This window comes from Phocoena phocoena, chromosome 8, assembly GCF_963924675.1.
Source record: "Phocoena phocoena chromosome 8, mPhoPho1.1, whole genome shotgun sequence".
In the NCBI taxonomy this organism is placed as follows: domain Eukaryota; kingdom Metazoa; phylum Chordata; class Mammalia; order Artiodactyla; family Phocoenidae; genus Phocoena; species Phocoena phocoena.
The window spans coordinates 34,066,735-34,093,822 of NC_089226.1; the positions used below are offsets into that span (position 1 = coordinate 34,066,735).

General features: G+C 34.7%; 1 protein-coding gene across 1 annotated transcript in view; it reads right to left on the bottom strand.

The window, feature by feature from the left end:
• Positions 1 to 547: 547 nt before the first annotated feature.
• Positions 548 to 27,088, bottom strand: part of CNTN5 (contactin 5) — a 1,437,259-nt gene continuing 1,410,718 nt past the window's right edge. The window contains exons 22-25 of the mRNA XM_065881340.1: positions 16,620 to 16,806; positions 16,040 to 16,152; positions 7,503 to 7,671; positions 548 to 3,307 (exon numbers count right to left, since the gene is read on the bottom strand). Of these exons, the coding sequence (XP_065737412.1) occupies positions 3,204 to 3,307; positions 7,503 to 7,671; positions 16,040 to 16,152; positions 16,620 to 16,806 (573 nt within the window). The 3' untranslated portion in view covers positions 548 to 3,203. The remainder of the gene's footprint in view (positions 3,308 to 7,502; positions 7,672 to 16,039; positions 16,153 to 16,619; positions 16,807 to 27,088) is intronic.

Below are 27,088 nucleotides of genomic sequence, written 5' to 3' on the forward strand. Positions count from 1 at the left end.
TTGGCACTAGTGAGAGAAATTCTAAGATGAACATAATATAGTCTCCCTTGGAGGATCTCATAACCTAGATAGTGGAGAAGAAACATTTATATAGAAATCATTGTAACATCATGTGATTGCTGGTATAATAGAGATGTATACTTGGTACTAAGGAAACACAAAACTGCTGGCACAAAAACTCTGTCTATGAGAATTGTATCTGGTATAGATTGGGATATACTGCTCTTAGAAAAAAGAGAAGTATGTATTTAATAAACTGTTTATAAAACTAATTTAATGGATTCTTCTTGAGAATAAATAAACATGAGTTTAACTCTGAATTTATCTCATTTGTACTTGCTTCTTTGCTGGTTTATTCTTTGACATAGCTTTCAGTTTTCAAGTTGAAACTACCATGGACCTCTATAAAGATTTTTGAACCTAAGGTGATAACAACATGCAGAGTCCTAACATAGTGATATTTTCAGTGTGAAAACACTACCATAATTATGAGCATATTGTGGTTTGCATAAAATAATGTTACTCATGTAGCTGACAGGAGAGAAGATAAAAGACAATAAAAAGAGAATTATTTATTAAAAAGATCTAATGTTACAAGAACAGTACACAGAACTATTATCTGACTGTGCCTTCCACATGGTATATACCATTATATATAGTATATATACAGACTGCATACAATATATTTAACGGTTTGACATGGGGTCCACAGTACCTTCATTTGGGTATGCAAGGCATTCAATTTCATGAGATTTTTAATTAGGAGGAGTCTTTTTCTTCAGAGTTCAACTGACGTTATATAAAACTACAGTCTGTTTAGTGATTTAAGACTGTGTGGTTACTATTCCATCCAAGAAAAAGCTGACTCAGTATAATGTACCTTGATAAGGAATGCTGCTCTGCTTTCTACAAAGTAACAAGTATGTAATACATAAGTACATAAACATTTTAAAACCTGTTTTTAATAGGTTTATGATGCAGAATACATATTCTGTGCATGTTGCATTAAACCATCCCATATCGCTGATTCCTGTAAGAATATATCAGACATTCTGTATTTAAATATTCTGTCAGATATACACCATCCATCAGCTAGTCAGAAATATTGGTTAATTTGAATTTGCCATGTATTGACATCATATTTCATTGGGCTTTGTTTTATGAGTTTTAGTAATAATTCAATTCTTAAAGTCCGCTAAATCTAGTATGAAACGCCATGGAAAATGAAGAAAATGATTTTATTCATCAAATATGAAGTAAAAATTATTGCCCATTCTTTAATATTCTTGCTGCAGTTTTTTCAGATGCACAATCTGCTCCTGCAAGCTATACCATACTTGGAGGGAACTCATATTTTGCCTGCAAAACAGTTACCATCCCTCTATATGCAAAGTCCAGCCTCTCGCACTCCAAAGGAGGTACTCAAGGAAGGCCACTTGGTTGTCATTATTCACAGGCTTTGATATTCACCATCCGTGGTAATTTACTATAATAATCTATTAACCAAAATAGGCTTCTAAATCACTTCTTGTTGGTTTAGGGTTGTCTTGAGCATAATCTCCCCCAAAGAAGATGAGTCAAAGAGTGGTTCTGTGTCTCTGAACCCAATTTCTGAGGATGTTCAGAACAGAAACTCCAATCTCTCTTCTGGTTCTACAAAGATTAGCCTCTAGAGCTGGCAGTTTGAGCTCAATACTGCTTCCTTTTGCTTGCTGTTAAAGATGTGAATAGAATTAGCAGGTTTAGATTTTATAAAGGAAAAGAAAAGAATCTACCTTTTGTTCTCATATTAACAACACCTGTAAAATGGTAGTTTCTCCAGGCTATTTTTTGGCATATGGCTTTGTAATAACTATCCCTTCAGGAATCTTCTTGGGTCTAATGTGAACTCTGGCATGTTCTCATACTGGTTAGAATATCTGTAAAATATCACATAGAAAACTTTCACCTCACTTTCCGACAACTATCTAGGATCACTTAGGTTCAAGTTGAGTCCTCAAAGAGCAAATGGGTATTACCTCCTAAGCAGTGTATGGCTAGATGGACTAGCTGATCCCCTGTATTGAGGCCATGTTTCCACACACTGATTAATTAAAAAAAAAATCAATTTATCCAAGAGGTCCTCTTTATTTAATAGTTGGTAAGATTTTATTAATGGCATGTGATGCATGGAACTCTTTAAAAAAATCAACATTTTTTATGCTTGAACCATTTTAATCCATAGACTATCTCTATGCAAAATTACTTGCAGAACAGATTTTCATTGTCCTTAAAATTATTTGCAGTTAGAAGAAAACCTTGGGCCTAATTCAACACCTTTTTTGGCAGTAGGTGGGGAAATGGGGAAGCTGTGTCCCATATTCATTTCATTTTCAAGCTAGCACCCTTAGCAGCATGTCAGTATCTTCAGCTTTTAGTGATCATATATATATATTTTGTGACTTTATATTTTGTTATTAAAAATAAACATTTACTATATTTGCAGCTAGATAACATAGTACTTGATGAAAAACAATAGCACTTCAGTTCATTTGGACTCACTTTCTATTTACCTTGCACTAATGTAAATGGCTTATTCCCTATCCTAATAACTTGCTCTAGGGATGCATATAGAATAGCATATTGACAAATTTTGCTATTTCATGATACAATCATACAATATTTTCTGAGAAAATTTTTGTGTACTTATCCTATAATGGACCACACAGTTGAAGTATTTTTTTTTATATCTCCTGCTGCTTTGTCAATTGGAATAGTCAGCCAAAGGAAAAATGAAGAACAGTAGACTTGGAGTCTTAAGCAAATTTTTCATTCTTAGTTTTGTATTTGTGTTTGAAACAGATCTGCTAGAGACCACTTGCTTAACAAATGGATGGCACACACTCAGGGTCATCAGATATAAAGTCAAATTCCAACATACTAAAAAAGTAAAGAATACATTTGACAGAAATTACCTTTGCTTACAAAATTTATTACGTACAATCTGCATATTTTTATTGGACCAATAACTGTCCTCTCCATTTACAAAAACCAAAGAGAAACCTGACGGATAAGTAATATTCCCCCCAACCTCCTGTAAGTGCAACATGTGTAGTTCCAAGTTTTTACGCTTATCTCAAGGTCCTGGGTCTCCACTTACATTACACTCTATTCACTGCTGTTATCAAGCTAAAGCAAAGAAAAGCAAATTAAGTCTGTAGTTTTCACCAAGAGGTTGAAGGAATCATCAATGCCAAAAGCAACGTTACTGATGACGAGGACGTGGAAAGAGTGTGGAGGGTTGACTGAGCACTAGTGACTTTCCCACCTGTGGAAAAGAGAAGCATTATATGGACAAAATTATTTTGGTTTTGCCTGAGCTAGAAAAGAGTTGTTTTAGGTGTGTTAAGATAAATGAATGCAACATCAATCCTCTTTCTGATGACAGCGTTCCTTGTGCTTATGAAACAAGATATTACCTGGGGTTCTCAAGAGGTATATGGAGGGCAGAAGTGTATATGGAATATTGTGTTAAAAAGGCTGTGTCATGTCAAACAAATACACCTCATCAGGAGATTCAGTATAATTTTCAACATGATGCACTGATGGAAAATATCCCAAATTCCACGTATGAAAATAAAATAATTGGAAATGGAGTAAAAATAATTAGCAAAAGTTTGTGGCAACAAGAATTCATAATTTATTTTTTTTAAAGTAAATTTTTAAATTTAGTAATAAAATATTAATTTATTTAATTTACTTATGGGTCCTTGATTGATTTGACTGTTTCAATTGAGCAGGTTTAAATTATAGGTTCTCATGCCAAACTTGGCAAAGAAAAGGCATCTTTCATTAATCTTACCTCTACTCAGGAGAAGTTCTTCCTTCTTTAGACAAAAGCATTGTATACAGTTAATGTATTAGGATGGTTGCTTGATTAAACTCACTGACTTGAATGTATTAGTCTGAAGAAGTTTTGATAGCTCCATAAATTCACAAGCTAAGTACGATCCTTAGACCTAACTTCAGGAATGTTTCTTCAAGCCAGAGGTCTTTGGAAGTATCATCATCATGATTGATATTTAATGAAGGCTTATTATATGCCAAGTACTGTACAAAGCCCTTCATACATGTTATTTAATTTGATCTTCACAACATTCCTATGTAGTAAGTGCTAATATTTATCCTGGTGTTGCAGATGGTACCAGGGCTTAAAAAGATTATAGAAACTTGTTTAGAGTCATTGAGCTAGGTTTTAGTGGAAAGAGATGCTCTTATATGTTGTCTCTATTAAAACAATGATTGGCCTTGATTAAAACCATGATAGACTAATAATAAAATGCATGAATTGATTTTTGGAATTATTCTTCTGTCATGTTATCCTCTCTGACCAAACTGAGTGTAACAGGATTCTGGGTGTGATTTTTGTTACAGGATAGAGTCTAAATTTATTTTTCAGATGCTTCTTTAAGAGCTGAAGAAACTTTTGTTTGATAAACTAAACATATACACACTCTAAAAGCAGCAAATCTTCTTTCCTTTGAAAACTGTTACAGCTAAGGCACTAATAAAAGCTATTATTCAACATATTGGGGAGTATTACATATATTTCAACTTGTACAAAATGGGGTCATTGTGAAGTGCATGGCCGCACGTGAGCTATAAGAAAGGCATGATGACAAAGCCTCACTGGAGTGATATGTGCATGCTTAATAAGTGACTGTGAAAACATTCTTTCTGTTTATTTGAGAGTGGCTGCATCCTTGTTAAGTCAACTTACATTACATTTTTACAAGAAACCCCTCACTTTCATAATGCTAAGTAGGATCTATATCTCAAATTCCACATAGAATCCACAAAGCAAAAATAAGCTATTTCAGCATAGCAAAACAAAACAAAACAAAACACAAACAACAACAAACATTGGACTAAGTTCTAGTCCCAGATATAAAACTAACTATTTCACTTGAGCAGGTCATTCAACTTCTTAGGCTTTTGGTTTTTGGAAAAAGATAAGAAGGAAATCAATCGTTGCTCATGTTTTATCGGTCTAAGAAAATACCATGAGATTTCACTTCATTAAAACTCAGGAAATGGGTTGTACTGGCCAAAGTGTTTTATTAACTAAAACATGAAAGTTGATACATTTTTTTTTATGGAATAGAAGTTACAAGTTAATTAAAATATAAATGGGAGAATCAAGGTGTTTGTAAGTACTTTCAATCTTGGGGGTGATATTATTTGGATGATACTTTAGAATCTGATTGTGTTACAGTTGAAAGGAATTTTGGAGAGTCAGAGAATAATAAAATACTTAACTCATAAGTTTGCTAGGAGAATAAAATAAAATGACATATAGAAAACAGCTAGCACAATACAAAGAACATGACCAGAGTGCAGTAAATGCTCTTTGTATTGTTGTTATTAGAAATTTAAGACTTATCAAGCAGGCAGAGAGTTGTCATCTTTTTCACTTTTCAGAAATAATCATTAGTTCTTCAATGTGCTCTTGAAAATCTGAACATTTCAATTGTGAATGAATCAGTGTAGAGACATTATTACTTTTCTTGCTCTTGAAACTATAATTTTATAAATAAATCATAAAGTGTATTAAATATTGTGTGGCCACAATGTATTTAAGTTCTCAGGTCTTTTCACCTGAATTTCTGAAAAAGTCAGATTTTCTGTATCGTGTGATTTTTATTTTTAAATATTCATTTTTAAATAATTTTAGATGCACAAAAAGTAGTGAGAATAAAATAAATAATTCATCCAGATTCCTTAAATGTTTATGTTTTATCTTCTTGCTCTATTATTCTCCCTATAAATACATACGTTTATTTCCTGAAACATTTGAAAGTAAGTTGAAGACATGATGTACCTTTACCCCTAAATACTTTAATGTGCAGATCCTAAACATAAGACATTTTCTTGTATACCACAGTACAATTTTTAAAAACAGGAAATTAATGTTGATATAATATTATCTAATTTACAGACATTATTCAAATTTATCAATTGTCCCAATAATGTCCTTTATCTCATCTTATATTTTTATGCAAGAATTTACTTACCAAGTATTATGGCAACAGCTTTTCCTCAAAGTTTCAGTCTATCATATTATTTTCTCCACTATGTTTTCCTTCTATCTCACTTTGTGGCATCAAATAACAATCATAAGAAATGCCTCTGGTCTTAACCTAAGTTGAGCAATACATTGAATATAATAAAGCCACATTCAGAGCTCTACAGAATATCATTGGATACTTCCCTTTAGGTTGATGCTTCTGCTTGAGAATGACTGCTCAATAAATAATATTCATAATTACCTATTAATTAAATGTACATTAAACATTTTTATACAAGGCCTTAATAAAAATTGCCCAATATTTTCTCAATGAGACATTTGTTTAATGAAATCTTTTCCTTTCTTTTTTGACTATCTCAATGAAATGACTACTTTCTTCTGAATTTGTAAAAATCTCCCTTCCTTTAATCAGTTTTCTCTTGCTGGTGTAATAATGATGGCAATGGGGTTGAATCCTGGTTCTTCTACTTAGTAATAGTGTGATCTTAGGCAAGTTACTTAAATTTTCTCTGTAAAACAAGAATAATGCAACCTACCTCATAGATTGTTAAGAGGATTAAATAAGATGATGTAAGTAAAGCACTTATGACCGTGCCTTACATATAGCAAGGGCTCAGTCAAAGCTAGAAATTATTAATATTGCTAATAATAACAATGATGCTCAAATAAGTTCTAGAGATCTAATATATAGCATAGTGATTGTAATTAACAAAACTGTAATATATACTTGAAAGTTGTTAAGAATGTAGATTTTAAATGTTCTCACTACAAAAAAGAAATAGCAGTTATATGATGTGATGGAGGTATTAGCTATATTTTTGCAATAAATCTGTGTACATATTTGCAATATACAAGTGTATCAAATCAACTGTTGTACACCTTAAACTTATACAATGCTATATCTCAATTATATTTCAATAAAGCTGGAAAAAGAAAAAAAAACCCAAAACAAAGATATTCAATGAAATTTATAATTTATTTTGAAATCAATAAACACAATCAAATTTTAATTTAAAAAGCATTCCCTTTAAACTTTCCTGTCCCTCACTTTCCATTATCTAATGATAAAGGCAATCATGACAATAGAGAAATGGGTATAATATATTAAATTAGTAAAATACTGGTTAAAAGCAATATTGAAAAGCACAAATGACCAGCAAGACACTACTTGAGATCAGGATAGACAGGGGAATTTCACAAATAAAAATATTTTAATGAAAATGTTAACTCTTTTCTAGATTTGTAGAAATTCCACAGTTGTGAGTGGGCTGCCATGGTTTGTATTAATTGGAGGATCATATAGCAAATCAGAGTAAAATAAGAGAAACTTCAAAGTCTCTGAATTATGCAGTCCATCGTGTTAATTTTGATGAGTTTTACATCATCTTAATATTGTTAGTGGTTATCAAATTAAGCCTATTGTGTCAAAACTTACCTGAATATGATGAGACCCTGATTTGGGAGCTAGCGGTTCCATCCCCTCCTTCACTGCATGCTCGAACTTCAATAATATAGACTCCAGCATCAGGGAGTGGGACTACTGCTTGAGGTTTCTGTGTTTCAATAATTTGACTGTTGCTGTGACCCTCTTGCCTATAAAATACCTGGGAACAATATCAGATGTTTAAACATTTGATATTCAATCAAGGATTTCAAATGTTTATTGACTGCCTTCTGTATGTCACATTCTGAGCTAGGTACAGGGAGCTTACAGCTTAGACAGATATGTAAGTAAATGCAATGTATGTGTTATATGCAGCAATGGAATATACATAAGGGGCTATGGGAATACAAAAGAGAGTTTAATTCTGTCTGGTGGTTTAAGGAAGGTTTTTAGGAGAAGGTGATGCTGAGTTAAGTATTTAAAGATAAGTAGAGTTCACCAGTTGGAAAAGGCAGGAAAAAAAGTCTACAAAGAGATAAGAGAAGATTAAAAATACATCTAAGCAATAAGAAAGCAATAGCATTAGAAGACATTTGGGAATAGTGAGAAATTGAGGCTAGAGAAGTAGGTAGTGAGGGGGCAGATCATTGAAAGTCTGTTATTCCTGGTTCTTGAAATGAATAGCATTCTGAGGGAGTACTCAAAGCTGTCATCTTCAAATCATTTGAAAGGAGTAATCAGAAAATTTGTTAAATACATCAATAATAAATCCTTAACAACATAGAAGATAGCTGAAAGCTTAAAATTATATTGAGTATTTTTATTTTTACTTTTGTGTTTGCCTTTTGGTAAATTGGCATTTGGATATATTGGGTAGCCAAGTTAAGTGTTTTTTGACATCTGTCCATGGTACTAGAATTGAACATGTATTCATGGCAAACAGAGTTTTATAACTACAGATTAGGACACAGAATTATCCTGTGTTTACAGGTCAGAAAACTAATGTCATAGAGATTATATGATTTATACAAGATCATACGGCTAGCTGTAGAAGAAACTGCATTGGAAGATTAGTATTCAGATGATCAGTTCAGAGGTGTTTCACTGTATTATACTGTTTCTACTCATTTGCCCCCAATAAACTTGTGTGTGTGTGTGTGTGTGTGTGTGTGTGTGTGTGTGTGTGTGTGTATAATGGTCAAGTAGCAGCAGTTAAGATTTTAAATGCATTTGCATTGTTTCATTGTTTTAGTGCTTTTATCATAATTGTGAGTATTATGATTGCTTTGCATAATGGAGAGAACAGTGGCTTTGCAGTCTCACAGATCTGGATTCAAAACAATCTCCTACAGAACAAAACAAAAAACAATCTCCTACACATTCCTGTCTGAGCAAATTTGAGCAAGTTACTAACCTTTCTAAATCTGAAGTGCCTGTACTGTATAGTACAGATAATAACACCTATTTCATGGTTTTGTTAGGAAAATGCATGTAAAACGCCTAGCACAGGACCTGGTAAGTTTAATAAGAGAAAGCGACTTTTTCTGTTGCTATTATTTTTCCTTGTCAATGGTCAGTATTTCATTTGCATCATAAAAGATGAACTTCCTTGGGAGACTAGACAAAAATTTATAATACTTTTTGTTTATTAAAAATGTGTTTTGGGCTTCCCTGGTGGCGCAGTGGTTGAGAGTCTGCCTGCCCATGCAGGGGACACGGGTTCGTGCCCCGGTCTGGGAGGATCCCATGTGCCCGGAGCGGCTGGGCCCGTGAGCCATGGCCACTGGGCCTGCGCGTCCGGAGCCTGTGCTCCGCGATGGGAGAGGCCGCGGTGGTGAGAGGCCCGTACCGCAAAAAAAAAAAAAAAAAAAAAAAGTGTTTTGAACTTGAACTAACCTACATACAAGAAAAAAATACTTTAGAAAAGTAATATTTCATATATTGAAGCATGCCCGTACTTGATCCTCCTTTCTGCATTCTGGTAAAGTATGCTGCCTCCATTTACTTTATCTTTCATGGATTTAAATTTACTTCGGAGTCTTGGGAGAGAAGTAAATTCTCTGTAAAAGTATAAAATATGTGCAATAATTCTACCTACTGAAATTCTTATATGGAAGGATGTCATAGGTTTAACATAGTTGGGAAGTGGCAAGAGCAACATCAAATATTTTACTGGGTATCTCATGTGAGTTAGGCACAGTGCTATATACTGGAGATTCATCAGAGAATAAGACTATATGGTCCCCTCATGGCACTTACAGTCTAACAGTGGAGACAGATAAACAGTGCAATTGAGTGTGCTATGTGCTGCAGTAGGAAACATATTTGCTGCTATAGCCATGTACAGAGTGTTACAGATTTGGGAATCAGAAACATTTCTAGGAGGATGACTATTGCACATTCTTTTGGCTTTAAAAAATGAAAATTGTATCAGAATTTATGCCTCTCATTTTGACTGTAGCAGCATACTGAATTAGAATTCTGTTCATCCACATGAGGTAATTAGAAAGCAAAATTATGGCAACGAAAAAGTATGTAAATTGGTGAGGATTGGCAGGGGAGTGACTATTTTAGAGGACGTTGTTATTATGGTTCAATAAATTACAATTCTTATGACAAAGAAAAATGCAGTCAATAATGCATATCTAATGTGGCTGTAAAATCCAGAGTTGAAGAAAAATGTGTGGATCAGTTGAGATTTAGGAACAAAGGTAAAGGCAGGAAAATATCAGTTAATGGTAGCAAAAGAAGTTTGAGATTAAATGTGGCTTTAAACAATACATCCAGGGAGATGTAGTGCTGAGTCAATAAGCAGGTATACTAAGTGAAAAGATACATCAAATTAATGGTTAGTCTTGCGTGATTTAGAGAATCTTTGCTCATTTTAAAGTACTGATTTAGAAGACATGACTACGAATGAGAAATATGAGAAGGTTAAGGAGTTATCAAGACATGTCAGAAATAGTTATTGACAGTAAGAAGACCAGGGAGGACTTTGAGAATCTGGACATTTATAAATTGGAAGTTGCAATGATGGCTATCTCTAGGCATAAAGAAAATTGTCTATTGTCAAGACTATTCTCAAATTCTACTTAAAAAACTTAGCCAAAGAGATGATCCTAAACAAAAATTTAGTGCAGTCCTGTTATTCTCAAAGGCATGATCTAGAAATGGCTAGTTTACATGTCTGATAGTAACAATAATGGTGTGAGCGTGCCTAAAAATATAGCAGAATAAATTTTTGCTAGTTTCACCCACAAGTGTCATTGGAAGGATGGATCCTATTAAATGGAAGGGCTATTCACTTGCTTGGCATCTTGGGTACAATTGTTCTTTACAAAAGTGGGTGAGGAATCCAAAACCCCAGTGGCAATGGGTGGATGAGGAGGAATCAGCAAGATAGTAGAATCTAGGTGAAAATAAGGTGGGAGGCTCAAGTACCAGTGAGAAGCCACAAGCTGTAGGGTGACTCCAAGGACTTTTAAGAACAGGAATTCCTATGGCAATTTTCAGATGTTTGTTTGTATGCTGTGCCTTTCACTCTATCTCCCACTGACATTTCCACAAAGTCTTCCTTGTATATGTATATACTTGACATTATACAAGCCATTTCTGTTTTAATCTTTAGAAAATATTTTATGATGAAAACATATAAGCATAATCAAATATAGAAATGATGGTATAAACCATTATATATGGGTTTTTTTAACTTGTAGGGATCACAGGAAAGAGGCTGAGTCCCATATTTGGAGTAAATATAAGATAAAGTAACAGCTGTAAGATACAAGAAATCAAGGAGACCAGAATAGCCACAGACCTTAGGCTCCCTGAGAAGCTGGAGAAATATAGGGATGGACTTCAAAGTTCCACAGGCTGTGGAATACAATTTCAGTTCAAGTGTACCTATATCTCAGGAGTCTGGCAGGCCCTAATTGATATCTAAATGGAATAAACAAACAAAAATTTCTGTCTATATTGATGGATCATATAACAACTAGTAAGCTTTGAGCCTGATTTTCCCCATACTCTCCCTAGCTCTATAAATACCAGAAAGTAGAGGTGAGGGAGAAGATGTATGGTGAAGAGGTCGTATATCCAGGAAAGGATATTTCTAGATATAGACAGAAAAATGAGACCCTGTTTTCTTGATATGTAGCCTGAAGCCCTTATCCTGAATTCCCTGAGTGCTTTTGTCTTCTGAATGGACAGAAGTCTGTCTTGGTGGGGAAGGGGATATTTGCACAAGGGAAAGCATAGCCCCTGGATATTTAGCATTTATTTTCTCTTTCACTTAAGTTTAAGTCTGTATAAGGAGAATAAGGTGGGGATAAGATGGCTGTTTTACTTTATAATCTTGGTAAGTTTCTTTCACAGTACAAAGAAAAAAAATTCTCCATTCTCAAGATCATTAAGGAGAATTATGGCTAAATATACTTTAGTTTTGTTATTGGCATTTCTTTGGAAGTGGTAGTAACAGACATAACATGTGCCAAAATTAGTAAGGATTCTAGATTCAGACCCCAAGCTAGTGGAGTCATAAAAACAAAGTTTTCTTCATTTAAAAATACTTATTTGGGAAAAATAAGTTAAATTAGGAAATTTCTTTGAAGTTTTTGTTCCACTTTCCTGATATATATATATATATATATATATATATATATATATATATATATATATATAAAGAAAATATGCAGCTAATCTGAATTGGGAAATGTAAAATAAAGTCAAATATTAAAATGACCTGAAGAAGTGATGAATATGCTAAATAAACTCCCAAATTTGACTCATATTTTTAGGTGGGAAGCTATTTTGTTTGAGTGGAAATAATTTGTAGCCATGTCTACAAATGACAATTATTTTCCAGCATTTTTCTTGTTCTTCATGCTTCTATTCCTCTTGCTTATTAATAGAAGCTGTGATATCTTAAAAGTATTACTTTTAAATCTGGACTTCTTAAACAAAATCCCAAGAAGTCCAAGTTCTCTTGGACAGTCTCAAAGAGCAGTGAGAAATTTCAGTACTAGCGAATTCTATTTATCTGAATAGATTCAATTTTAATGTGTTTCCTGTGACACTGTCATATATGGCTCAATTCCATCATTCTTTCACTATAATCTTGGTCACTTTTGAAGTCCCTGATAAGATGTTGTGGTGGGGAGACCTTCTTTTTCTCTTAACACCTTTGAACCAAATTTCCTTTGTTATTATACCTTTCTCTGGTAATATCTTGTCCTTATGTATGTTGCTGACACCTCAATCTGTGGAATCAAGTAAAGGAGTAAGATTCATGCTTCCTTAGAAAATGGGTTGGTCTAATTCCAAGCTCTGCTGTTTTATCTTATTATCTTATGTTTTTTTTTTTTGTGGTTTATTTTTTTGAGAATAAATTGCATCTAGTATATAATATCTTAACTATAAAAAGGAATAGTTTAATGGATTATTTATGGATCAAGCCTATGGAACAAATCCATTTTTCTCCATATTTATCACATTTAATCATTTTCACAATCTGGGAAATTTCTAAGTGAGGACGTTTTCTTAATTCATCCATCTTAAACTGGACTTGATATAAAACATGGAATATACAATCCCTGCACTTTAAACCTCAGGCATTAACTCCTAGTTTCCAGCTTCAAATTTACATACCATGTATATTTCTAGTGATCTCTTTTGATTTTACAAGCAAAGTAACTTGGCCAGGACAAAAAGTTAAAATAAATTTACTTTCCTTTTTATATTGCAATTAATTGTGGAAGTTCTCTCTTGCCCTGATTAGCAGGAAATCCTCTACTGCAAATTTTCCAAGAATCTCAAGAGGCAAACTTAGTCTTAATACAGCAAGCTTACCTCAAATTACCTCATGGAAAGAGAAAAAATTAGTGTGTTGACATGTCCCTAATTTTGTTAATTTTTTTTGTGACAGCCACACACAATTATGTTTAAAAAGATGGGGCTCTTAAGAGTGGTGCCACTCTTGGTCTGGCAGTAGTTTTTTGGGGATGTAGTAGGAATCAAAATCTTCTCCCTCTGAGTACCATAGTAGCCACTCCATATTTGTGTGAACCTCCCTCCAGAGGTACAGCTCTTTCATTGCATGCAGATCCTTGCCTAAGGCTGCAGTAGTTCTCCTCCAACTCATACTTAGAAAAGGGGGCTCCAAGCTTGCGTCCTTTGGGTTCCATCTCTTTAGTAAATATTCACAGCTACTGTTCCTAATCATATTCCTGTACCATTATGCCTGTGTCAATAGGAGCTTTCATGGTTAATCACCTGCCCTGTGAAAACCAGACCTTCCCAGGAGATTCCAGGCTCTATGTTAAGCCTCAACCATCAATCTGAAGTCCCCTTTCCCTCACAGGGCACTTTGTGTCATTCCTGCCAGTAGGTCTCTAACTGGGGATTAGCCCATACATCAGAAGTTCTAATAAGGTTTAGTTACAAAAGAACAGGCTTTGAGGTCTCACTCCATTTGTTATCAGCAGAGTCCTTTCTTAGGAACTAGATTTTCCTTCTCAGGGACATAAGGAGGTGAGACCATTTCAAGGAAATAAAAGAAAAAAATCCTCTGTCAACATGTACCTACTTGTCATTATTTATACAACTAAGATGGACCATGTTAGTGATTACCCCCTCCACAACAATGTATTCCAGGTGACTTGTGCTGTCTTCATTGAGACAGAACTGGCAGGCAACTTTTAAAGATCAGTTTCTTCTGTTAAAATATTTAAAAATTCCACCTTACTAGGTGGAATTCTTCCAATAACAATAAGAAAGACAGTAGCTGTTTTTCAATGAGCACTTCTTATGTGCTAAGCATTTTACACAAATTATCTTACTTAATCCTTAAAATAATCTGTATAATATGTTATCATTATTTTTGCATTTTTTTGAAGTTAAAATGAAACTCAAGTTAAACAACTAGCTCAAAGTTACACAACTGGGATTTGAACTCAAGTCTGTCTGACTCAGAAGCCGGTTCTCTTTTCCCATTCCACCACAACACATGGGAAGGCCAGGATAGGAAAAACACACAGCTGATAGTACACACTTGTGAGTAATTGCATAAAATACCTCAAGTTGGGTCAAAAATTAATTTATTCATCCACTCTAGAAATGTTAGGGATAAAGAGATGAGTAAGACAGAGGCCTTGCTTTCAATCATATATAAACAGCTTGGGGAGACAGTCACATGTAAAGAGGTGAGCAATGACAGAAGTAGAAGTGGCAAATGCGAGCAACAAGGAGGGTCATCCCACCTGGGAGCCCTATGCCGAGGCTCATGTATTCTCCATGTGGTATGGTATTCCTTTTCTCACCTGAAAGGTGCCTGAAGCCAAATGGCTCTTCTAGGCAGTCATATGCTTTTATCTAGCTCTTTCTTGCGTCTATTTGCCTCTCCAGTTTGGGAGATTGCTTGCTAGAGTTCTAATGACATTAGATTGATTCTCGGATGGTCCATCACCATTTCTGGCCAGACTGCTACCCTTAATCATTGAAGGGTATCTTTGCCTTAGAATACAAGTTGTGAGGATGAGGGGAAGGATGTGGAAAGAAGAGGACTAAGAGAAGGATACAGAAGATGGCACATCTGCCCTCCCCCCAAAGATCAAATTCAATACCCACGCGGATTAGGACAGATTTGAGTGTGAGTGTTTAATTGTGAGGATGTCTATGATCCATACCAATCATAGTCTGTAAGAATTGCTACAGTTTGTGCCTTAAGATATTCTTCATGGGAATTATCTAGCTTAAAAATATATTCCATTTATAACTTTTTTAGTTTTTAGCTTCAGAATTTTAGTACTTTATATACAAAGTGCTGTGTTACCATCTCTGATAGTTGAACAGCCACCTAAATGATGCTTTTCAGTCAAATATTATCATTGAAATTTTAAAAAAAAATCTGCTATAAATAATATTCCACTAATGAATCAGTATGAGTTTAAGACAATAAATAGAATCTGATGTTATGGAAGAAGAATTTGAAATTCAGCCAATTCAATATATTGACCACATATTTTAAAATCAGAGACAAAGCTGTTTTTCAAAAACAAACTGCCTAAACATTTTTATATTTGCAGATCTCTTGCTGGCACATAGCAGGATGACCATATGTGAAATGTATCTATTTTGGAGCTTGCTGTCTCTCTCCATGGTCTCTTTCCTATCCCCTGTGCTGACGCTAGCATTTTTTCTTCTTGTGTTTCTTTGCTAATGGAAAGTCTTTATACTCAAACTATGTGGTCCAGTCTTTTCCATCTGCCAGGACAGTTTGACTTTGGGAAGAGAATGTCAAGACTCTCTAAGTTCTGCTTGTCCTGACACTGTTTCATGAGCCATTTTTACCCTGTATTCAAATTGTTGTTGTCTTTCCTACCCATTCCCTTCTTGTGCCTTGTGTAGCTGAAACTGATTTTGATTGCCTTGGATTCCCCACTGCAGGAAGGCTGTTTCTAAGATACAGGTAGAAAAATGATTGAGAAAAAAATAGGTATGTTAATAGGTCTTTATACACCTTTTAAATTACACATCCTCACATTAGCAATTTTTTAGATGAGAGTCTATCCAAAGAGTGAAAAAACACTGACCTTGTAGCCCATGACTTCAGACTCGTTGGCTAATGGTCTGACAGGTTCCCAGTCCAGAGAAAGCTGAGAGCCTTGCTGCTCCCACCTGAGGTTGTTAGGTGCTTGACTGGGGGCTACAAAATAAAAAGCAAAAGTGAGTGGATGAAGAGTCTTAAATACATTTATTCACTTAAATCCTTGTATTTCAGTCTTTTCTTGTGTTCAGTCTTTTCTTGTGAGTACATCAGTCTTTTCTAGTTGACTGGCACCATAGTCTTCTTTCCAGCTAGAGTCAGAGAAGGAAGGTTTTGCTCCAGGAGTGTCATTTTAATAGCTACTCTGCTGAGTTTTTGAACCTGAATCCTTTTATCTCCCTTCTGTGTCAAAATCGCTTAGCCTTGTTTCACAGGAAGATAACCCTTATCTACTATGAATACAAAATTTTCTGAGCTAGTTTTGGAATTCAGATCTAAGCATGAAGCAAGACTATAAATCAAAACTCCTCTTCAACTCTGCTTTTTATGTACCTCACATGGCTTTCAGAAATGTTAAAAGATGTTTCCCTTTTGTCTGAAACAAACAAAAAGCCCAGGTCACTTACGGGATTTCTTTGTGGTTGCACTCACTTCACTGCTAGGTGGCCCATATCCAGCTCCATTATAAGCTCTCACTGTGAAGTGATATAATGTATTTCCTTCTAATCCTGTCAGGATGATAGATGACTCATTCCCCCTAGTTTTGATGGTTTCTGCTGCATCTTCTTGTTCCATGTCTTTCCTATAGCCAATCTGTCAACATGAAAGATTAATTTTAAAGTTTCTTCTGTGCTTATGATTGTTGATGTTTTTTCCCCCTTTGGATGTTTCTCAAACCCATCCCTGGGAAATCACTCCTGTATCATCCAATTAACAGGTTCTACTAATGAGGCTAAAATCACTATCTTGGCCACTGCATGATTTGCAGCTGTGTAAACTACAGCAACTTAGCAAAGCAATGAAAGGTGCTACCTTGTAACCTGGTAGTATGAAGAATCATTCAAAGAAATTGAAGAAGTTCTTTTCTCATAGGTCATCAGAACCAGTTCCCATTCAAAGCCATGGGGCTTTTAATGAATTATTTGAGAAAGAGGCATGAGAAATATTTCCTCCTGGGCCCCACACAAAGGTGGATCACACAGCTGGATGGATTTAACAGAGGAGAGACGACAGAACACTCATGATAATTTGGAATGGTTTAAATGCAGAGAAATGGCTTTGCTAGGATATGGGAGGGCGGCAGAAGGGAACAGCTCTTTGTCAAAGCACAGTTTGTGCATTGAGGTGATCTTCCCTGGTTATGAGCTCTTGGAGGCTGGTCTCATACAGATCTTGATCCCTTTATGAGACTCAATAATTATCTCTGTGTACCTAAAGCTTAACCTTATTCGGACACTGGAATTTAACCATGCAAAAAGGCACAAGAAAGTAGTTTTTTTTACCCCTACTTATTTACTGCGGTAAAAATAATGGAAGAGTGATTCTTCTTTCTCCAATTAATTACTGTGGTGAAAGAAGTGGACTGCTGCATACATTTCATCATCTTTCAAGTGCTTTTTCTACTCTGCAGGCTAGAAAACCAAACATCACATTTTCCAGATTCTGGCTTACCTAAGGTTGATGCTACAAAATTTGGGCAATGAGGAGTTTGTTTGGAACTTGAGATATTCTGGAGCATGCCTAGGACTACCAGTACCTTGGGGCCGTAGGAAGTCACTGTAGGCTCCTACCTCTCAGGAAAAAAACATTTGAGTCACTGTACCATATTAAAATGCATCTACCAGCCTAGATGATGGCTAAAGACAAAAGGTGTAAGAAATGGGTAGAGGGGGAAGAAAGTTACAAATTATAACTGCAGCCTTATGAAATGAAGACTGTAAGAGCCATATTTTCTTCCTTATACTGTTTTATATCTAAATATTAAATAACCTGGGTCCCTTCCTTTCTTGTGATAGAGTGTTGTGGGTAGGTAAATTTCTAATGTAGTTCATTACAGGAGATGGACAGTCTGACTAATGGAAATTTCCTTGGCTTTCCCTTTTAGGGAGATGGTGGGTACATATTCATTTGTTTAAGAGATATTTGCACAATGGAGCATTGTCATTGCCAGTTGTTGCTTTTGGGGAGTTGTTGAATGGGGAGAAGGATGTATATGGATGTTGAGTAACCAAAGGAATATGGTACTTTAGCTTTCAGCATCCATTTCACCCTCATTCTAGTGTCTTCCTGGACTTAAGAGATGCAAAGGTAAAAATCATACTTTCAAGACTCCCTTGCAGTTAGGGCTCTGAATATGTTTTAGGCTTAACCAGTCAGATGCCATGCCTGGAATTTGAAAGTAAAAATGAGATGGAGAGTGAATTTCTACAAATTCTGTTTCTTTTGCCTATGAGTTTAGTAATGGAGACATTATTTTTCCTTTCCCCTCCACCGCCTGACTGTAGCAGCAAAAATGAATGGCTTATTGTCTAACCATTAGCTTTATGGGAGTCAAGGAGCCAGGCACAAGACATCCATCTTATTGGTGCAAATTACAGCAAACATGGCAGGATTCTGGAACAGGCAGTAATAGCAGAGGCTTCCAGATCACAGAGGCTTCCTGAATGTGGTGCCATTTTGTTCATGGTGGCTTCCAAACCATGGCAGTAGAGTGTGAGACTAGGGCTGGAGAATTCCTGTTTTTAGAAGACATCAGTGTCTTCCTGGTGTCTTAGTCTTATTGACTAGCTTTAACAGTTACTTTTGCAAGATCACCCTGGAGTCTGGTAATTTAACTCAATAATTCTGTAAACCATTTAATACTTAAAATAAAATACTTCTTACTTAAACTAGAGTAATTTAGTTCTTTACAATTAAACACTGCCTGACACACCTACACAGATCTTGAATATGAATATATATATATATATATATATATATATATATATATGGTTAATAAGATAATCATAATCAAATTTCTATTTCTCATCCCTGTCTCTTCATAGATTTGACCTGGCATACAGCTGAGTGACTGAACTTCAGAAATTTGTTTGATTAAGCTGAAATGCTCTAACACTGCCTTCTGTACTATGTTTGTCCCATTAGTTCCAATTCCAAAACTAACTTATCTTGCTTGGTCTCGAGCATACTTTTAACTGAAGAAATCTAAGTTATTTTCAAACTACAAAATTTGATGAGATGTTGTTGGATGAACAAATGTGTATCTTTCTCCTTCCCAGTGATATATCTGATTTCTAGGTCTCTGCTTCAATTTAGGCAATAATCTAGCCAATTTTCTTTAATTGGCTAGATTATTTTAAGTTAGTTAAATATATATATTTGAGGGAGTTGAGTGTGATTAAATTCAGCAAATTACAGTTTTTGATACAAACACAGATTTCAATACAAATTCTGGACTTCTAAATATTGAATTTTTTTTAACATCTTTATTGGAGAATAATTGCTTTACAATGGTGTGTTAGTTTCTGCTGTATAACAAAATGTCAGCTATATGTACACATATATCCCCATATCCTCTCCCTTTTGTATCGCCCTCCCACCCTCCCTATCCCACTCCTCTAGGTGGTCACAAAGCACCAAGCTGATCTCCCTGTGCTATGCAGCTGCTTCCCACTAGCTATCTATTTTACATTTGGTACTGTATATATGTCCATGCTACTCTCTCACTTTGTCCCCGCTTACCCTTCCCCCTCCCCGTGTCCTCAAGTCCAGTCTCTATGTCTGCATCTTTATTCCTGTCCTGCCCTTAGGTTCTTCAGAACCATTTTTTTTTTTTTTTTTAGATTCCATATATATGTGTTAGTATACGGGGTGTGTTTTTCTCTTTCTGACTTACTTCACTCTGTATGACAGTCTCTATGTCCATCCACCTCACTACAAATAACTCATTTTTGTTTCTTTTTATGGCTAATATTTCATTGTATATATGTGCCACATCTTCTTTATCCATTCATCTGTCGATGGACACTTAGGTTAAATATTGAATGTTTAATTTTCTGATGAATCACCACAAAATTTAACATCCCAAGTAAAAGATAAAATGTTTGGAAGTAACTGATTGTGAGAAAACACAAATACTAGCTGCATCAGGTAAAACCTGTGATAAATCTAAAAAATCCACACATTATTTCTCTTTCTGGCATATTGAAAAAAAGAGCTGGAGAAGTTATGACCTTCACAGTGAAATAATAATTTTATTTACTACATTTTTTTTTGATGGAAGATAGGGTAAATCAGAAAAACAGAAAAATATTTGGAGTTTAACATCGTGCTTATTTAGTGATTCTTAACTTGGAATTGAGATAATATAGTATTCATAAGTCACACTGCACCTCTGAAAGTTGAAAGTTCCTCTTCATTCAATTTATTTCTTCATGATTCAATTCTATCCTGATGATAGATTTTATCAACCTATAAACTTTGAACTCTGTATGAGATCACTTGAAATGAGGTTAAAAACATTTAAAAAGATATAAATATCTGAAACTGGAAGAATAGGTAACCTGCTATTTTATCGCCCTCACACAATTGGGGATTTTTTTGTGTTTATCCCTTCCTGTATTTTTATTACATATAGTTAATATAATTATGTAACTACTTTTCTTCTCTAACATTATAGTCACATATAAATATTTTCCCATTTTTTATATCAATACTAAAAGTCTATCATATGCCTTGTGTACCAAATATCATTTAACCACTTTTCTATTATGGAACATTTGGGTAGCTTCCAACTTTTGCTCTCTTAATTAAAATGTTGCCATGAATATGTTCATGTACATTTTTTTCCACATATTGGAATAATTCCCCAGAATAGAATTCCAGACAGGTGATTATGGGGTCTAAGATTATTGAAATTTTTATGATTTTGATACAAAAATGCCACACTGGTTTTCAAATAGTTTGCACTAATTTTCACTTCCAACAAAAGTGTATGAATCTGAGAGATACGCCAAAATGTTGCAAGCTCTAGGCACATCATGGTTTTGGAGTCAGAAGGCTTAAATTTTAATCTTAATTTTGATATCTATAAGCTTCATATAATGGGACAAGTTACTTAACCACTGAATCTCTATAAACTTGTTTATAAAAACCTCAGTTTTATGAATAGTTTTAGACAGCTCCCTTATTGTCACCCAACTACTTGAACTATTTTGTTTCTTGATGGCTTAACATTTCTGATTTTTGTAATTTGTGTTTACTTTTTTGTTATCCTTCATATTGTTTTGTTTTTTAACTTTGTTCCTCCAAATTATGTAATATTAATAGTGGCAGGCAGGAAGCATGAATTCTGAGTCAGCTGATAACTTTAAGATTGTAGATTTGAACCTAAATCTAGATGGTTTTTCTTAGTAGATAACCTATTTTTTTTCCAAAGTTGATTCTCCATAATGATGATTTTAACTAAGCAGATAACATATTCAATTATCTGATGTGATGATTCTAAGATATCCATGTCATACACAGTCTGGCTCCCTTACATGAATTTACAGGATCTAAAATCCATGAATGCTGCTATATGGAGTCAGTGGTTGCTGGATGAACTATGAACTTTCCCCTACTTCCCAGTCTTCATTCAGTCATATATATAATCACTGAAGAATTCTTACTAGTATTTTATATTCTCCTGTCTGATTTTTGTTACTTGTTAGATTTTAAAAAGACAATTCTTAGCTCCTGTATTCACTTGTTTTTATAATTTAAATTGCATTCAATGATCACTGCTCATTCAATAGTGTATTCCCCGAATTTAATATAGACAGCTCTACTTTCTGCTGTTATTTAATGTTGCAAAACAAAAATGTGATTTTTGCACCATTGAAAGTAATTTATTCTCTAGACTAATAAGGCTAAAGTTTTCATTTTTTTAAGTTTTTCTTTTTTTAATTTATTTATTTTGGCTGTGTTGGGTATTTGTTGCTATGTGTGGGCTTTCTCTAGTTGTGGTGAACAGGGGCTATTCTTCGTTGCGATGCATGGGTTTCTCGTTGTGGTGGCTTCTCTTTGTTGTAGAGCACGGGGTCTAGGTGTGTGGGCTTCAGTAGTGTGGTGTGCAGGCTCAGTGGTTGTGGCTCTTGGGCTCTAGAGTGCAGGCTCAGTAGTTGTGGTGCACAGGCTTAGTTGCTCTGTGGCATATGGGATCTCTCCGGACCAGGGCTCGAACCTATGTCCCCTGCATTGGCAGGTGGATTCCTAACCACTATGCCACCAGGGAAGCCAAAGTTTAGAGTTTTAAAAAATAATCAAAATGCATATTGAAATGTAAATATTTTACCATGCTTTGAGAACTTCAAAACTATTTATTTAATTACTTTTTCAAAAAATTGTTTTGAATATGTATTATTTACCATGCACTGTGCCTGTAGGCAACTGGGGTAATGGTGAGCCCAAAAAGACACTGCATAAGACTCATCAGGAAAAAAAGGGAGAAGACTCAAATCAACAGAATTAGAAATGAAAAAGGAGAAGTAACAACTGTCACTGCAGAAATACAAAGGATCATGAGAGACTACTACAAGCAACTATATGCCAATAAAATGGACAACCTGGAAGAAATGGACAAATTCTTAGAAAAGTACAAACTTCCAAGACTGAAGCAGGAAGAAGTAGAAAATATGAACAGGACAATCACAAGCACTGAAATTGAAACTGTGTTTAAAAAGCTTCCAACAAACAAAAATATAGGGGCAGATGGCTTCACAGGTGAATTCTAAAAATCATTTAGAGAAGAGCTAACACCTTTCGTTCTCAAACTCTTCCAAAATATAGCAGAGGGAGGAACATTCCCAAATTCATTCTACAAGGCCACAATCAGCCTGATACCAAAACCAGACAAAGATGTCACAAAAAAAGAAAATTACAGGACAATGTCACTGATGAACATAGATGCAAAAATCCTCAACAAAATACTAGCAAACAGAATCCAACAGCACATTCAAAAGATCATACACCACGATCAAGTGGGGTTTATCCCAGAAATGCAAGGATTCTTCAATATAAGCAAATCAATCAATGTGATGCACCATATTAACAAATTGAAGGATAAAAACCACATGATAATCTCAATAGAAGCAGAGAAAGCTTTTGACAAAATTCAAGACCCACTTATGATAAAACCTCTCCAGAAAGTGGGTATAGAGGGGATGTACCTCAACATAATAAAAGCCATATATGACAAACACACAGCTAATATCATTCTCAATCAATCACCTCAAAAGATGAAAGCATTTCCTCTAAGATCAGGTGTGCCCACTCTCATCACTATTATTCAACCTAGTTTGGGAAGTTTTAGCCATGGCAATCAGAGAAGAGAAAGAAAAAAAAAAAAAGGAATACAAATTGGAAAAGAAGAAGTAAAACTGTCACTCTTTGCAGATGACATGATACCCTACATAGAATATCCTAAAGATGCCACCAGAAAACTACTAGAGCTAATCAATGAATTTGGTAAAGTAGCAGGATACAAAATTAATGCACAGAAAACCCTTGCATCCCTATACATCAATAATGAAAAATCAGAAAGAGAAATTAAAGAAACACTCCCATTTTCCTTTACAACAAAAAGAGCAAACTACCTAGGAATAAACCTACCTAAGGAAGCAAAATACCTGTATGCAGAAAACTATAAGACACTGATGAAAGAAATTAAAGATGATACAAACAGATGGAGAGATGTACCATGTTCTTGGATTGGAAGAATCAACATTGTGAAAATGACTCTACTACCCAAAGCAATCTGCGGATTCAATACAATCCTTATCAAACTACCAATGACATTTTTCAGAGAACTAGAAAAAGAAATTGTAGAATTTGTGTGGAACCAAAAAAAACCCTGAATAGCCAGAGCAATCTTGAGAAACAGAAATGGAGCTTGAGGAATCAGGCTCCTTGACTTCAGAATATACTACAAAGCTACAGTAATCAAGCGAGTATGGTACTGGCACAAAAACAGAAATATTGATCAATGGAACAAGATAGAAAGTCCAGAGATAAACTCACACACATATGGTCACCTTATCTTTGATAAAGGAGGCAAGAATATATAATGGAGAAAAGACAGCCTCTTCATTAAGTGGTGCTGGGAAAATTGGATAGCTATATGTAAAAGAAACAAAATTAAACACTTCCTGACACCATACACAAAAATAAAATCAAAATGGATTAAAAACCTAAATGTAAGGCTAGACACTATAAAACTCTTAGTGGAAAACATAGGTAGAACATTCTATGACATAAATCACAGCAAGATCATTTATGACCCACCTCCTAGAATAATGGAAATAAAAACAAAAATAAACAAATGGGACCTATTGAAACTTAAAAGCTTTTGCACAGTAAAGGAAACCATAAACAAGACAAAAAGACAACCTTCAGAGTGTGAGAAAATATTTGCAAATGAAGCAACTGACAGAAGATTAATCTTCAAAATATACAAGCACTCATGCAGCTCAATATCAAAATAACAAATAACCCAATCTATAAAAGGGTGGAAGACCTAAACAGACATTTCTCCAAAGAAGATATACAGATTGTCAACAAACACATGAAAAGTTGCTGAACATCACTAATTATTAGAGAAATGCAAATCAAAACCACAATAAGGCATCACCTCACACCAGTCAGAATGACCATCATCAAAAAATATAGAAATAATAAATGCTGGAGAGGGTGTGGAGAAAAGGGAACCCTCCTGTACTGTTAGTGGGAATGTAAATTGATACAGCCACTATGGTGAGCAGTATGGAGGTTCCTTAAAAAACTAAAAATAGAACTACCACATGACCCAACAATCCCACTACTGGGCATGTACCCTGCGGAAACCATAATTCAAAAAGAGATATGTACCCCAATATTCACTGAAGCACTATTTACAATAGTCAGGACATGGAAATAACCTAAGTGTCCATTGCCAGATGAGTGGATAAAGAAGATGTGGCACATATATACAATGGAATATTACTCGGCCATAAAAAGAAATGAAATTGAGTTATTTGTAGTGAGGTTGATGGACCTAGAGCCTGTCATGCAGAGTGAAATAAGTCAGAAAGAGAAAAACAAACACCATATGCTAAAACATATATATGGTATCTAAAAAAAAAAAATCGCTCTGATGAACCTAGGGGAAGGACAGGAATAAAGATGCAGACATACAGAATGGACTTGAGGACACAAGAGGGCAAGGGGAAGCTGGGACGAAGTGAGAGAGCAGCATATATACATTACCAAATGTATACATTACCAAATGTAAAATGGATGGCTAGTGGGAAGCTGCTGCATAGCACAGGGAGATCAGCTTGATGCTTTTTGACAACCTAGAGGGGTGGGAGGAAGGCTCCAGAGGGAGGGGATATGGGTATATATATATACATATAGCTGATTCAGTTTGCTGTACAACAGAAACTAACACAACATTGTAAAGCAATTGTACTCCAATAAAGATTTTTTTAAAAAATTAAATAAAAACAATTAAAAAAAATGTAAAAAACCCCACAAAGGTTACAGTTACATTAGAATAAAATTATTAAATAGGGATAAATCTAAGGAAAGATTTGGAAGGTCAGTATAGACAAAGATCAAAGAAGGCTTAAAAAAAAGAGGGATATAATAATCATGGATTAGATTTAATATTGCAAGTGGATAATTCTACCAAAAATTTCCTCTCTACTCAGCTCTATTCAAAACAGACCCAAACTGCAAACAGACCTAATATCCATCAATGGAAGAATGATAAATAAATTGTGGGATACTCACAAATGAAATTTAGGAGAAAACGCATAAAAATATGGATGAATATTACCGATATAATGTTGAGTGAAAAATACAAGACATAAAAAGCTCCTTATGATTCCCAAAACTAGTAAAACCAATCAGAAGTCAGAATACTTGGTTTTTGTTTTTGTTTTTGGTGGGGGTGTGGGGTTCAGAATAAGTATAATGACTATAAGAGGCACAAGGTGATTCTCTAGTTCTTAGAAATGTTTTGTTTCCTGACCTGGATTGTGGTTACACAGGTATGTTCACTTCGTGATAATTCACTGAGCTGTACATTTATGATTTGTGCACTTTTCTATATGTAGATTAAAAAAAGTCTTGCCCTTTGAAAATAAAGTTTTAGCCATTTTGTAATTAGCAAATAGTCAATTAGTAATTGGCATTTTTATAATGCTAAGCATGTCTTTTGCAAAACTTCCTTTTTGTGCGTGTTCAAACATCTTATAATATTTCTATATTTCTTAGTATAGTAAGCAAGACCATGTCTGTATCTAACTCTTCAACACACATTGAATTAGGACCTCTATGCCACAAGTATGTTGTCAGGTACTTAAGATAAAAACCCAACCCTCAAAAGGAAGATTTTGTTGCAATTTGGTATTTCTCATATGAGTCATTCTAAGAGAATGTCAACAAAAATATTCCAAGTATTTGTAAAATTAAATGGGTTGATGTCTACATTTGTTATTTTATTTTTTGCATGGATGCTTTCTGTGTACAAATGTGTATTATGTAACAGAGAGTGAGATTGTGGATGGACATGATGAGCTCAGGATGGCTGCGTTTAGGAGTAAAGAAAAAAACCCTGTTTAGAGGTCACACAGTAAATTACCATTTGTGTCAAAGAGTGAAAAAAATAGGAAGTACTTCTGAATATGATAAAAGATATCATCCATACATACCCTTTTTGTTCTTCATGTGGGTAAAACAATATATTCAGGCAAATATTTTAATATTCTTGAAAATAAAATGGTTTATAAAAGTTTTAGTAGAAGAAAATATGAAATGTGGTTTGGGTTAGGGAATTTTCTCCATGAAGCAATGTATTTAGAAGTAAATGAAACAGAAACACAGTATACACTGAGTTATTCATTACTTTCTAAAAGAATTCTACAGGTTGCCTTTCAATAGGACAGGGGAAGGAACAAGTTAAACAACTGTTACATCTTCAAGTTACTTCTATAATTTCCTTTTGATCTGCTGATTTTTTTAAATCATAAATAGTTTTAGTTAGCCTCCCAGTCTCTGAAAATAACCTGAGAAG